We start from the raw sequence: 14849 nt of genomic DNA, 5'->3' as shown, positions 1-14849 counted from the left end.
GAGGAAGCGAGAGAAGTGACCTAGTAAAGTGGATTACAGTTGTAATTTCCTTTTCCTTTTCTATTTTTTTTTCGAAAATTCTGAATTGTCGGTAATTTTGAAGCGTGTTTGATTCCAAAAGCCCAAAACCCAAAACCTGGTCAAGAGGATTCGATTTCTACGGTCCTGATTTAAACAGACGCGTAGGGAATGATGTGTCGTCCAAGACCTAGTCAAGGGGATTCGAATTTAAACTGACGCATAATATAGAGAATGATGTGTCGTCCAAGACCTGGTCAAGGGGATTGACGGTCCTGATTTAAACTGACACGTAGGGAATGATGCGTCGTCCAAAACCTGGTCAAGGAGATTTCATTTTGACGGTCTTGATTTAAACTGACGCGTAGGGAATGATGCATGTTTAGTAAGTACGTGTCAACATGAAGGTCGGAAGTAATTTGACGCGTACAATAAATAAATATACTAATAATTAAAAATAAATAAATAAATAAATAAAGGTTTTTGTTTTTGGATAAGGGTTTGGGATAATTGTGCATTACGGAATTGGGTGGACCCCTCTTTGCCACTTCTATATTCCTCTCATTTTATTACTAAATTTTTAATTTGGTTCACATACTTGAACATTAAAAGAACATAAATTTACCACATTATTCAATAAATTTGTGAATATTATAAAATATTAACAAAATAAATAAATTAAAAAAAAATCCGACCAATTCAATCCAACTCTATCGGGTTAATGTCTCAAACTGATCTAACCTAGTTAATGTTTGTTAATATGTCTCAAACGAACACGTCCCAAAAAATTTACGACCTTTGTTAATATGTCTCAAAATGAGGAGGCTCATGGCTGCTAGAAGCCTAACAAAGAAAGGTTGCGGTTGAACGAACACATCTCAACCCGGTTGTTTGAATTAAAAAAATTAACAGACCTCTGTTAATGTCTCAAACTGATCCAACCCGGTCGGAGGAACATGGATGGCTAATGAGGCTCATGGCTGCTAGAAGCCTAACAAAGAAGGGTTGCTGTTGAACGAACACATCCCAATCCAATATTTTATGATTAAATTAGGTTGTTTGAATTAAAAAAATTAACCGACCTCTGTTAATGTCTCAAACCGATCCAACCCGATAGGAGGAATATGGATGGCCAATGAGGAGGCTCATGGCTGCTAGAAGCCTACTCAGCCACATTATTGTAGTACATGAGTGGTTTGGAATATGATATGGGAACTTTTGTTCTCTGTTTTTAATGTCATTTTTATTCATAGCAAAAATGGATAAAAAGGTTCATAAATTTACATATATTTGGTTAGAATTTTAGGGGTTATGGACGTGGATAGGCAGGAATAATCCAAAAAGATGTACAACTTTTGCATTATTATTGTTTTTTTCTTTTATTTTTTTTTTTCCTTTTTTGATGGATTCTTCATGCTCGCTTCCCTTCTGTACAAGAACTAAATCTTATGGGAAGATTTGGAGAAATTTTGGAATCAGATCAAAAGTGGATAATATATATATATATATATATATATATATATTATATGGGCGGTCCGGGGGGTCATCTCGGCTCCTCTCTTCTCGAGAATCCATATATTCCTTATCAGTATATGGACAACTATCTCTCGAGCACAGGTTTAGGTTCGGCCTCAATGGGAAAATAAAACGGAGCACCTAACAACGTATCTTCACAGACCAAAAACTACAAGATCGCCCCTTTCATTATGGGGTGACGGAAGGATCGTACCATTCGAGCCTTTTTTTTCATGCTTTTCCCGGAGGTCCGGAGAAAGCTCCAACCATTAGGATTTTCTTAATTCTCCTTTCTCGAAAGAGAAAGGAAGAACGTGAAATTCTTTTTCCTTTCTTCGCATGGACCAGGAGATTTGAAAAAAGATCTTAGAGTATTTAGGGTTGGGATAGGAGGATTTCTTAACGCCTTCTTTTTTCTTCTCATCGGAGTTATTTCACAAAGACTTGCCATGGTAAGGAAGAAGCGGGAACCAGCACACTTGGAGAGCACAGTACGTATGATGGTAAGATATCATATTGAACATTCTACGTTGGTTAGAGAAGAGAACGAAACATTTATCTTATTAAGGTGTGAAAACTTCTCTCTAGCCGACGCTTTTTTAGAACGGTGAAGAAACAATATCTTACCCGTAAACATTCATGTTAAGTAGTTAAATAGTATCTTCTTCAGGTTTGGGGCTTTTCTTTTCTGTTCTTCTCTTCCTTTTCCTTAATTTCCAACGTAAACAACAATCAAAGATTCGAAGATTCGAACCTAAGAGCCCTAGAGTGGACGATTGAAACTTACAACCTATTAAAAGGGCAGATTTTGATCGAGAGTTGTAACGGCCTAAGTAGATATTATCCTATTTGGACTTTTCTTTTCCGTCTTCCCTAAGGTTTTTAAAATGCTTATGTTAGGGAGAGGTTTCCACATTTTTATAAGAAATATTTCGTTTCCCTCTCCAACCAATGAGGTATCTCACAATCCACCCTCTTAGTGGCTGAGAGTCCACGCTAGCACACCGCCCGGTGTCTGACTCTGATACCATTTTTTAATAGACGCGTTCTAGAATGGTGAGATTGATAACGATACGTAAAGAACCAAAGTGGACAATTTCTGCTAGCAGTGGACTTGGGCTGTTATAAGAGGAGTTTTTTTTTTTCAAACATACGGTGGGATAGCAGAGATTCAAACTCATAAGGGTTATCAACTATTAAATTAGTAAGGATTATGAGACATATTATGTTCGACTAAAAGGTCAGTAATTTGAATTCTCACTAACATGTTGAACTAACAAAACAATGATGCAACTTGAACATGGTCTATTGTTCAAGACATATCAGACTGAAAGTTCAATAAAAGAAAAGGAAAATAATAAAATATAAACTAAGATTGGAAAAGAAAAATCAGATAATTTTGATTTATATATATATTTTTTATAAAAGAAATTGAAACGATGTGAGAATCATTCCGATCAAAAGCATCAGTAGAAAGAAGACACTGACCTAAAGAAGACGTTGCCACATTCGCAAAAGGATGCATTAGTGTCAAGCATCTGCCATGCGTTTTCCTCATAATTCAAGTGTACGACAAAATTCAGACACCTTTATTGTAAGAATGAAACTTGAGTGATAGTAGTCACTTTGATTAAACTCGCAGTAATACCTTAAGTCTCGGGGTAGTTTAGATAGTATCTAAGTTTCAGTTATATTAAAGCCTAGAAGTTTGACTTTGGTCATCAGAAATCTAAGACCTGGAACAATATTGACGGATGAATAGAATAAGCATTTTTTAAGTTTCAGTCAGATTAGAAACTTTGGGTCTAGTAGGCCATATTTGATATAAACTAGGAGGAGTTTAGCTACCTAAATCTTTACAGTGAAATCTCACATTGATTGGAGAGAAGAACGAGTGCCAGCGAGGACGCTGAGCCTCGAAAGGGATGGATTGTGAAATCCCACATTGATTGGAAAGAAAAACGAGTACCAGCAAGAACGTTGAGTCCGAAGGGGAGTGGATTGTGAGATCCCACATTAGTTGGAGAGAGGAACAAATGCCAACGAGGATGTTGAGCCCCGAAATAAAGTGGATTGTGAGATCCCACATCGAATGGAAAGGGGAATGAAACATTCCTCATAAGGTGTGGAAATCTCTCCCTAGTATACATGTTTTAACCATGAGGCTGACAGTGATACGTAATGAGCCAAAACATACAATATCTAGTAACAGTGGGTTTGCATTGAAGCCTCATGCTTATGTGATTTTGAAAAAAAAAAAAAAAATCAATCATGAGTGATTGTCATAGGTCATCAATGAAACTTGGCCCAGCGTACTCGCTAACACTCATTCCACTCTCCAATCGATGTGGGATCTCATAGCAAAGATTTAGGTAACTAAATCTCCACATGTTTATATCAAATATGGCTTGCTATAAACTTTTTCTAATCTAACTCAAACTTTAAAAATGCTTATTCTATCGATGAATATGGTTACACGTCTTAGATTTCTCCTTATCAAAGTCAAACCTCTATGCTTTAATACAACTGAGACTTGAAGCTATCTAAATCACCTTACGTCTCAAGGTATTACTGTGAGTTCAGTCAAAGTGTCTGTTGTCACTTAAGTTTCATTCTTATAGTGAAGTGCATGCTGTCACTTAAGTTTTTCATTCTTATAGTGAAGGTGTCTGAATTTCGCAGGGCACTTAGATCGTGAGGAAAACGCATGGCAGTTAGGACACTAGATATTAATGCATCTGTGTGCCAATGTGGCAACGTCTTCTTTGAGTGAATGAATGTCTTCTTTCTACTCTTACTAATGCTTTTGATATGAATGACTCTCACATCGTTTTAATTTTTTTATAATAAATATATAAATCAAAATTATCTGATTTTTTTTTCTTCAATATTAGCATATATTTTATTATTTTCCTTTTTCTTTATTGAACTTTTAGTATGATATATGTCTTGAGCAATAGACATTGCTCAAATTGAGCAATCATTGTTTCATTGGTTCAACATGTGGGATGAGAATTAAAATTATTAGCCTTTTAGCGGAAGATAATATGTCTCATAATCCTGGCTAATTTAGTAGTTGATAACCTTTATGAATTTGAATCTCTGTTCTCCTACCATAGGTTTGAAAGCTCTTATAACATCTCAAGCCCATCGTTAGCAGAAATTGTCTGCTTCGGCCCATTACATATCGTTGTCAGTCTCACGGTTTTAAAACGCGTCTATTAAAAAATGGTATTAGAGCCAGACATCGGGCGGTGTGTCAGGGAGGACACTGACCCCCAAGAGGATGGATTGTGAGATCCCACATCAATTGAAGAGAAGAACGAGTACCAGTGAGAACGTTGGACCTCAAAGGGGAGTGAATTATTAGATCCCACATCAGTTGGAGAGAGGAACGAGTGCCAACGAGGATGTTGAGCCTCGAAGGAAGTTGGATTATGAGATCCTACGTCGGTTGGAGAGGAAAACAAAATTGTCAATCGAGTGGAATGCAATATGTGCAGCTACTCAGGTGTTCTTGCTCCAAAGCATCTCTTAAACCCAAATTGTTACAGGCATGGATCTATTTTAAACAAATTCAAACAAGTTTTGCAGTCAAGTTTCAATTAGCCTCTAAAGACTTGCGCTTCTCTTGAGCTTTAAGTTAGTAACAACCAGTTTGTAGAGAACTATCCTCGAGTTGTACATAATTTTCCTAGTCATGAATACCTTGGCCGTCTGAAGGCAGGTACCTTGATCTCTTTGTGACAAACATCTTGATACCAGTTTCATCAACCATAATCAATTTGCTTATGATAATTTTGAGAGTGTGTAATTGTTCTTGCAAACAAGTTTCATGGATGGTCATAACAAGCACTATTGATTGTTTTTTTTTTTCCTCCAAAATCACATTAGCAGGACGCTTTGTAACAGCCCAAGTCCACCGCTGGCAAAATCACATTAGCAGGAGGCTTTGTAAGGTTGTTCCCCTCTCCAACCAATGTAGGATCTCACAATCCACCCCTCTTAGGGGCCAGCGTCCTCACTAGCACACTGCTAGTGTTTAGCTCTGATACTATTTGTAATAGCACAAGCCCGCCGCTAGTAGATATTGTCCGTTTTGGCCCGTTATGTATCGCTGTCAGCCTTACAGTTTCAAAACGCATCTACTAGGGAGAAGGGAGAAGTGTCCACATCTTATAAAGAATGCTTTGTTCCCCTCTCCAACCAATGTGGGATCTTACGAGCTTACACATGTTAACATTAACTTAAACAAACTGCATGTGCTTAACTTAAATTCACAAGAAACTACCTATGTCTGGCCACCAACTTCTTGTGAAACAATCAATAAAAACACATTGATCGGCAAATATTTGCTTAAACTCTTCAACTAAATCTGTAAATTGCAAGCCAGAACACTTCCTAAGAAAATTCATAATCCAATTGCAACGAACGTGCTATATGCATAATAGACCCTGACTTTGAAATGACTCCCTACAACTAACCATGACCAACACTCATACGTGATCAAGAACCTGCTCAACTTAAACGTAAAGGGAAATCAATGACAGATGCTATCTACTTCTTTGCTCATCTAACTCCAACTACAATACAGACACGACCAACACAAAATCAAGCTTATATAGGTTAGAAATCACGAATCTCCACAATAGTATTATATTGTCCACTTTGAGCATAAGCTCTCGTGACTTTGCTTTGGGCTTTCCCAAAAAGCCTTATACCCATAGAGATAGTAATCCTCACTTAAACTCATGATCATTCCCTAAATTAACCAATGTGGAACTCCCTTTCAACAATCCTCAACAATATCTAGATTCGATATGCAGAGACATCACACTGAATAAACGAAACCAAGAACTAGAGTTTACCTTCTGGTTCGCAAGTAGCTTGATGCAACAGAAACACAATATTTTGTCAAGCTCAACAAAGAAATGCTAGATCAATAAGTATAGACGAAATTAATTGGAAATTGAAGGCAGCACGCTGATAACAGGAACCGCTTATTTAAGTATAGACGAAATCAAGCACACAGAAATGGTAGATCAAGCTCAACAAAGCCAATATGAATTGAACAAATTATAATGCATGCGCTACACTCTGAAATCCACAAAACTATATGCTATTTAGAACAAAGCAACAGCTACAGTAAAGAGAGAGAGATGGTGAGCAAACGTGATGGATTTCGAAAGGGAAAATTCACCTTATAGTTTGTCGACTTCAGTGGACAGTGATGGCAGTCGAAGTTTCCATTCGGAGTTTCGAAAGCGACTGAGTTGCTTTGATGATTGATCAGACGGTGCTATCAACCAAATTGCAATGGTTCTCTCGAAATGTTTCCTTCAAGCTTCAATGCGAAATTTCACCGAAATTTGGGTTTAGTGGGCTGACGTTTCAGAACAAGCTGCCGCCATTTTTTTTTTTTTTAATTGCTTAAATGTCGTTATAGTTTTATTTTAAGAATCCACAACTTTCACACGTTAATAAAAAATTAAATATAAAATTAACATAGTAATAATATTAATGAAAAATGTTAGAACTAAGCAAATTTGAATATTTCAAATCTTTATTTTAATTAAATTGACCATCGATAGAGTATAAATTATCAAAAGACGAACATAAAATGAGTTCATTATTCATTCCAGAGTAAAAACAAGTCATCTGATCATCATTTTTAAATATTAATTTTTTCCATATTGACAAATTTATAAAGAAAAACTAAATATTCTATAATCGTCTCATCCGAACTTATTAAATATGATTTCTCCCTCACATATCTTTGCCTAAATAATTTTAGGAGAGTCATAAAATTGAGTTCATACTACAACAAAATTTACAAATAAGAACATCGACATTTCATATCAACATGATTTGATTTCAAAATCATCCCACCAATACTAAGTCGGATTCATTTTTAAAGACATTTTCAAAGAGATCAAAATCAAGTTAACCACTCGAGCATAGTTTAATCAAACAAGACATATATCATCAAAAGTGCAAATCTTTAAACTCAACAAAATATCAGTTCGTCCTTCCTTCAATTCTGCTCTTCGAAAAGGAACATCGGCTCTAACAATTTTGTCGCCGTCTACCAAAACAACCGGAAATGTTTCAAAAAAGGTCGGTATACGGCGTACAAAAAGTTCACGCCATTCTTTATCTCTAAAAACAAGGTGTCCTAACCACCCAATAGCTATTCCACCCCCATTGTCCATGGAACCTGCTCTGAATAATCCACCTTTTGCAGGATTATTCTCGATGTAATCATAAAAATCTAATTTTTCAGGAATTTTAGACCAAGCTTCGGATAAACTTTGATTTTCAGCTAGCCCGGCACTACTAACCCTTCGATATATTTCTTGTTGGAAGTATCCTTGATCTTATTGATAACAAGTGGGACCAAATAATTCAATCGGGGTAGTTGCTGAACCATACCACAGTTCCAGCAACAACAAAAGCTGCAAAAAAGACAGCAGCGATACTACTCGAAAGATTTTAACAAATTTCACAGTCATTTACATATTTTTATTTTAACAAGAAACAAACTTTATTTACATTGATCATAATCACAATCTAGGATTTTGCAACCATGTTCAAGGTTACAAACTTCCATAAGAAAGTCAAGACATATATAATCTAAAACAACATGCGAATTAACGCTTAAAAATTAATAATCTCAAATAAAATAAATCAGGTCTAAACCAACTTATAAAATCAGCGTCATATGGTTAGTTTCTATATGATCTGAGGGAATCTGTACATGAACTCCGAACTTTCAGACTCACTTTGAAGAGATAGGAAGGAGGTGACCTGATATTTAGACGTACAGAAGCTTTGTGAAGTTGTCTATCCAAAGGGATTATTACGAGCATTTGGATTTGTGTTAGGTGCTGGATATCTGCTACTCGGCTGCTGAGGTGTGTTGGAGGAGCCGAATGGACTTGCTGAGGAGGCTCCTCCATAGTTATTCACTCCCTGTGGTCTGCACTAACATGAATAATTGTTTTTTAATTTCACTTACCTTAACATCATGTAAATAAAATGTATGTTTTTTTAAGATAAAGGTAAAAAACTTTCAACTACGATGGGTTAGAAATCACGGATCTTCACGATGGTATGATATTATCTATTTTGAGCATAAGCTCTCATGGTTTTGCTTTGGGTTTCCTCAAGAGGCCTTATACCAATATAAATAGTACTTATTGCTTATAAACCCAGGATCATTCCCTAAATTAGCCAATGTGGGACAATCCTCGACACTTTGTTTGATATAGAAAATTTTGAATACTACTTCCCTTCACTACCATATAAGCATACAAAAATGATAGGAAGTATGTATGAAAAATTCTGAGTATTCCTTCCATTTATAATCATGTTAATAACAAAAATGTTCTCAGTAAAAGATTAAGATGAGGGGATATAATGTGACAAGTAACTAGACAAATTAATTAATAGGTATGACGGTTAGGAATCACAACTCTCCACGATGGTATGATATTGTCCACTTTGAGCATAAACTCTCATGACTTTGCTTTGGGCTTCCCCAAAAAACCTCGTACCAGTGAACATGTATACCTTACTTATAAATCCATGATCATTCTCTAAATTAGCCATGTGGGACTCCTTTCCAACCATACTCAACAATAAAATCTTAATATTTAATTTAATGACTCGTGCTAAACAAAAATATGATCAGAAGTTAGAATGTAATTAAACATTGATGCAATGTTTTTTAATCGGTTCTTGTCAATAATATTGTTATTAAGTAGAGTGTTGGTGCGAGTCTGTGACATTTATTAGATAAGCTAAGTCAACATGATGTAGCAGACAAATTTCAAACGGAGAGATGTTCCCTAGCAGCAGGCAAATATTGGGAGCATGGCTGAACTGAAGCAGGGCAGAAGAAAAGTAATTCTAATGGAAGTTTTCACATAAACAGAATTTACCTCATAGACGGAGTGCTCTCATAAACCCGTTGCCCCACGAAGGTACCTGAGATTTGTTTAAAAGAAAATGAGCCCTCTCAAAGCTTTGAAGGTGACTGAAAGTACAGCGGCTGAAGGAGATGGCGATTGTGAAGAGAATTATGAATGATCTTACCTGAATACTGAGCTTCGGGTTGGTAGCTATAACTCTGAGTTAAGCCAGGACGAGCGGGCATGTTAGTAGTTCTCTGCAAATATGGCAAGGAGGAAATAGCATCAAAATTTAAATAACAAATGACTCAGACCCTAACTGTGCAATAGTTGGGAGGGAATTCCACGTTAGCTAATTTAGAAAATAATCAAAGGTTTATAAGTAAGGAATACATCACAATTCGTATGAGGCCTTTTGAAAAAGTCCAAAAGCAAAGTCACGAGAGTTTATGCTCAAAGTAGACAATATTATACCATCGTTCAAGAAAAAGTTTTATTTGCGTTGTATCCCATGTTTCACAGTTTAAAATAGCGGCGAACCAGTGATATAACTGAACGGGGGAAACAATGGAAGAATTTTATCTAAATGTTTCAGAGCTCAATTCTAAGTACAATCATCAAAGCCTCCTGTGTTACCCAAGTAATATTAACACTGCTAAGCACTCAGTGTAGAATGTTATGAATCTTAATCCACAAATTCCAAAAACTCCAAAAACTTTCAGGCCAGCAAAAATTAAATTTCACGTCTGTCCCTATACAAATCTGCGGAGGTGCCTCCAAGCATTCACATTTGAAAATCACTTGCCATTATTAGGTGTACAACTAGGGTGATAAAAGCAACTCAGTGCAAGTGACGATCACTGTACTATTAATTTTAATTTGTTTTCCTTCATGGCTAAATGGCAAGAATGAAAAACTGCATCCATTTCGGGTTCAATATTTTATATAATGGACCCTAAGATTTGCACATGAATGTTAGAGACAGATACAAATGGATAAATTCTTGCTTTTCCAATCTATAACTAAATTCTCGTCTCAATGAGAAATATTTGCTAAATTTGTCTGATACGAGTTGAAGGAATGGAGGATTAAGAAAAGAACAAATATGCAAAAAGGTTACCAGTGGACGAAACAAAGGGAAAGAGAAAAATCATTAAATGCCTGATTAGTGTTCATACTTGTGGGTAAAATCTACTCCTTTCATCATCAAGATCAAATGGGTTTGTTGGTCTTGCAGTCTGCAAACCGAGATGTTAGATTCACTTCCTATAATATATTTTTTAAAAGAATAAAAGAAGAAAGAAACACAACACAACACTATCACTATGTCTTGATGTATATATACATACCCCTGAGGGAGGATAATACTGCAAGTTCTGACCCATGACACGTTGAGTTGCAGTCGGCCAACCTAGATGTGAGGTGGGAACTTGAATGAAGTTTGCAGTAAAAAGGTCCTGCAAACATAAGTATGTATTTCATTAAAGAAAATCACAAGTAATGAATGAATAAAATTTTAACTCCTTACCAGAGGAAGTTCCTTTCTTTCCCCAGAACTCTTTTCCGAAGATGGAGGTTCGGATCCAACTCTATTGATGGTACCCTGAGCAGGTTTTGAATCCGCATCTACCTTTTCACCTGAAACACTTGAATGTCCTTGTGCATTTGGTTTCGATGAAGAAGTCCCCTACAGAAAATAAACGTGTGCAGCCGCAAAAGAAGCAATACGTTGAGAAAATTTAAGGCAGAATTGAGCTTAATTTCATCAGATTGGAAACTCACATCAGGTCACTCACTTCAAAATTTGGAACAACAACTGGAGTCGTCATCTGTGAAATCAAACCAGTATCTGCAGAAGAATGATCAGAAGTCTGTTGTTGCTGCGTGCTTGGAAGCTGTTGTCCATTACTAACTTTTAGTGCAATATCACCACCCTTATTGGTTGTGAGTTGCGGAGGACTTGCATTAGAAGTTTGCAATGGTAAATTTTCATTAGACCCAGCTACAGAAGAATCAATGCTGATTGGTAGTGCTGTCTGCCCCACAGTGAGCTCTGGTGTAAGAGTACTTCCAGAAACAGTTGCTGGAGCATGAGCATTTCCAGGTCCATCAGTCGGATTATTATCAGCTCCAGTTGATGGTAGTGATAATTCAAGAATCAAAGCTTCCAAAGTATTTGCACTGGTGGATTTTGGTGCCTTCGTCGTTGAAGATGGCTCAAGGGCTTTCCAGTTTTCATTATTAGATGAAGGCATCGATTGGGTCCGTGATACGGCAGCAACATCAGAAGGCTCAGAACTGATACTAAGATCAATTAAGTTCGCTGCATTGTCTCGTTTAGTTTCCACGGGATTAGCACGAACAACATTCTGGTAGCAGAACAATGTAACATAAAGGAAGAAGTAAGTTTGAAAACTTGAGTGTAAGCTAACACTAACAGGTGAGTTTCTGCATAAAAAGATATAGAACAATAATATACAATATCTCTGCAAAAAAATGATATCAAGAACTAATAATACACTAAGGAAGAATGAACAAGAACACTCAAGTATCCAGCATTTTATCATCTACAAACCTGATCAGAGCCACCAGCTTCCACCCCTTTATTGGTTCTAACGTCCTCCTCAACTTTTGGGGTAGGTTCATTTTTGGCCGTCGTAACTTTTTTATCACATGACACTTCAGGAGAAGACTTCTCTAGATTTTCTTGGGTGCGACTTAACTGGATAGTTGGCTTGGAATCTTCATTTGAGAGCTTGCGATTTCCAAGTCTGTCATCTCTGATCCTGTCATCTACAACCTCAATGCGTGTGAGGCTTCTTCTATAGCCTCCATATCTGGAGTTTTCTTTTGAATACCGAGGACTGCTTCTCTCATCATAGTAATAAATTGGACTCCTGAGTTCCCTCTTTGAACTAGATCTTGGAATTTCATCTTGCTGGGGCTGTAATCCACCATAATATGAAGGAACCTTTCTCCTTTCTTGGGATGATTCATTAGTCTGTATTATATGAAACATTATGTCAACATGTATAACCGATTTTACTCGGAGTTTCCAGCATATAGAATTATTTGACGCGTTGGTTTAGCTAAAAAATGCTAATAGCGAAGGGAACTTTCCTCAAAAGTAAAATGTCAAGATGAAAGTAAGAAATAAACAAGAGGACTGCATACACTTGAAAGCAATCTCTTTATCAATGAGCTCGATGGAAGCAAAAGAATTTCAAATTCATGAATGCAGAGCACAGCAACAAGCTAAATGAAAGTTAAAAATGAGTATACACATTGGAAGAGCTTACAAGTTTCAACCTCGGGATCTCATCAACAGCCCTCTCACCCGAGTATTTCCTATCAACATAGACATGCTTGATGAACTCCCGGAGCCGATGGAGATTACTGCTTGAAATCATAGAAATTTAGAGGAAATTCTGTGCCAATTACTGCAGGTCCAAATATATAGTAAGTTTAATAACCTGTTTTCTGGATAAGAATGTCTATGGGGATCCCAAGCTTTCAAATATATTTGCCGCGCTCTCTATGTAATGACAGTTTAAAGTTAGCAATGGATGAGAAAGAACATGTAAACCTCAAAGGAACTGCATCTGACCTCATTTCCCGCTGCTTGAAGAGCAGTCACCTCTTCTGGCTTGAATTTTGCCATTGACACTGACTTTACTCGGTGAGTAAATTCACGACTGGAAAAATCATGAAATTGAACCAAGATAAGCAATTGCGAAATATCTCTATTGATCTAATTTCCAAAAATATATTTTCAAATCCAATTAAGATGCTGAGAATTTCCGTATATGCAGATAATTAAACAATCATTTCAATACTTACTGTACTCCACTACAATTTGTACAGACAAATGTCAAGAATGTTGTACATACGTATTGCGGTCCCTGTTGAAGGATGCATGTAAATGTCAAGAACTATAAATGGTATAGATAAAGTTTATAACAATGGACAGAAGGAAGGTATATGAGTGTTATCAAATGTCTGTATCAATTTATTATCAGGAACCAACTCATGTTAGGAATTAAAGGTTTACAACGTTGGATAAGGTTAGAACTACGAATCTCCACAATAATATAATATAATAGTGTCCACTTTGAGTATAAGCTCTCATGACTTTGCTTTTAGTTTCCCCAAAAAGTCTCATACCAATGGAGATGTATTCCTTACTTGTAAATCCATGATAATGAATCTTCCCAATAATCCTCAACAATCCTCCCCTCGAACAAAGTACACTATAGAGCCTCCCCTAAGGTTTATGTAGCCCTCGAATAGTCTCTCCTTAATTAAGACTCGACTCCTTTCTCTGGAACTCTTGAAGAAAGTACACCCTTTGTTTGACATATGAGTCACTTTTGACAACACCTTTGAGACTAGCAATTTCTTTGTTGACACGTGAGAAATCTATTGACATGGCTAAATTAAGGGCATGACTCTAATACTATTTTAGAAACTACGAATCTCTATAATAATATTATATTGTCCACTTTGAGCATAAGCTCTCATGGCTTTACTTTTGGTTTCTCCAAAAGGCCTCCTACTAATGGAGCTGAAACTTATGATCATTCCCTAAATTAGGGAATATGGGACTCCCTTCCAACCGTCCTCAACACAGACCACATATCAGAGTCCCAATATCCCAATAGACTCAGAATGATAAAAAGTACAGGTTATATTTTATTAATCTCCTAATTTCTGGTTCCTCTAGCGAACAGAAAAACAGGTAAGGAATTCTCATACCAGACTATTGCAGTTAATACATCTTCGGTTCTCGGGAAGTTTCAAAAGATTACGTATGCTCCTTTCAATCTTCTCTTCTTCCTTGACGCGACTTGCCATAATTCAAACTTCAAATATTCTTCATCAAAAAATCGAAAAGGAAAAACGTCACTTCCAACAAAGCATGTAATCAAGAGCAATTAAATCGATTTGAGTACAGGAAAAACAATCTTTCTAAATGAGAGAAAAACAAATTCTAGATTGCTGTAACAATCAGAACAAAACATCATCCAAACACACTCGAACGGTTCATTATACAAAATTTCACTTCTCTCCTCGATTAATGCCTCGTACAGAAATGCGATTTGAGAAGAACGTACCTGAACGACGATGCAAATTAAGAACGAAATGGCATGAGGATGTGCGCAAAAGGAACCTCGGCGAACGTCGCAATTGCGAAAGAGAATAAGAACAGAGAAACAAGCCGAATCGCAAAGAATAGCAGGGACAAGGATCGAAGGGATTAGGTTTAGACATGTATACGAGAAAGTAGGTTGGAGCTTCAATGGCGGGAAAGCGAAGCGGAGAGAGAGGGGGGAAAGGCCGTTATAAACGGTTGGTTAATAATTTTTTTGGCCCCATAAACAAATTGTAACTTAGGTCTAATTA

The 14849-nt window shown here is 36.7% G+C and overlaps 1 protein-coding gene across 1 annotated transcript; it reads right to left on the bottom strand.

Moving 5' to 3' along the window:
- Positions 1 to 8113: 8113 nt before the first annotated feature.
- Positions 8114 to 14699, bottom strand: LOC111481017 (probable ADP-ribosylation factor GTPase-activating protein AGD14). The gene is made up of 14 exons (XM_023126286.1): positions 14561 to 14699; positions 14202 to 14319; positions 13287 to 13348; positions 13054 to 13141; positions 12920 to 12981; positions 12746 to 12842; positions 12022 to 12447; positions 11243 to 11815; positions 10975 to 11133; positions 10796 to 10903; positions 10625 to 10684; positions 9631 to 9703; positions 9477 to 9522; positions 8114 to 8512 (listed from the first exon to the last, which is right to left on the bottom strand). Exons 2-14 carry the CDS (start codon positions 14298 to 14300, stop codon positions 8377 to 8379), a joined length of 1989 nt encoding a protein of 662 aa, XP_022982054.1. The 5' UTR covers positions 14301 to 14319; positions 14561 to 14699; the 3' UTR covers positions 8114 to 8376.
- Between the last annotated feature and the right edge of the window lie 150 nt (positions 14700 to 14849).

Source organism: Cucurbita maxima, unplaced genomic scaffold (genome assembly GCF_002738345.1).
Source record: "Cucurbita maxima cultivar Rimu unplaced genomic scaffold, Cmax_1.0 Cma_Scf00006, whole genome shotgun sequence".
Classification (NCBI taxonomy): domain Eukaryota; kingdom Viridiplantae; phylum Streptophyta; class Magnoliopsida; order Cucurbitales; family Cucurbitaceae; genus Cucurbita; species Cucurbita maxima.
The sequence above is the reverse complement of the archived record's forward strand: the minus strand, read 5'-3'. Positions and strand labels throughout refer to the sequence as shown.

Coding starts and splice junctions, on each gene's coding strand:
- LOC111481017 (XM_023126286.1), bottom strand. CDS start 14,300: ATGGCAAGTCGCGTCAAGGAAGAAGAGAAGATTGAAAGGAGCATACGT. Junction 12,843..12,919: donor CATTCTTATCCAGAAAACAG/GTTATTAAACTT, acceptor GATTTCAAGCAG/TAATCTCCATCGGCTCCGGG. Junction 12,448..12,745: donor AGATCCCGAGGTTGAAACTT/GTAAGCTCTTCC, acceptor CATATAATACAG/ACTAATGAATCATCCCAAGA.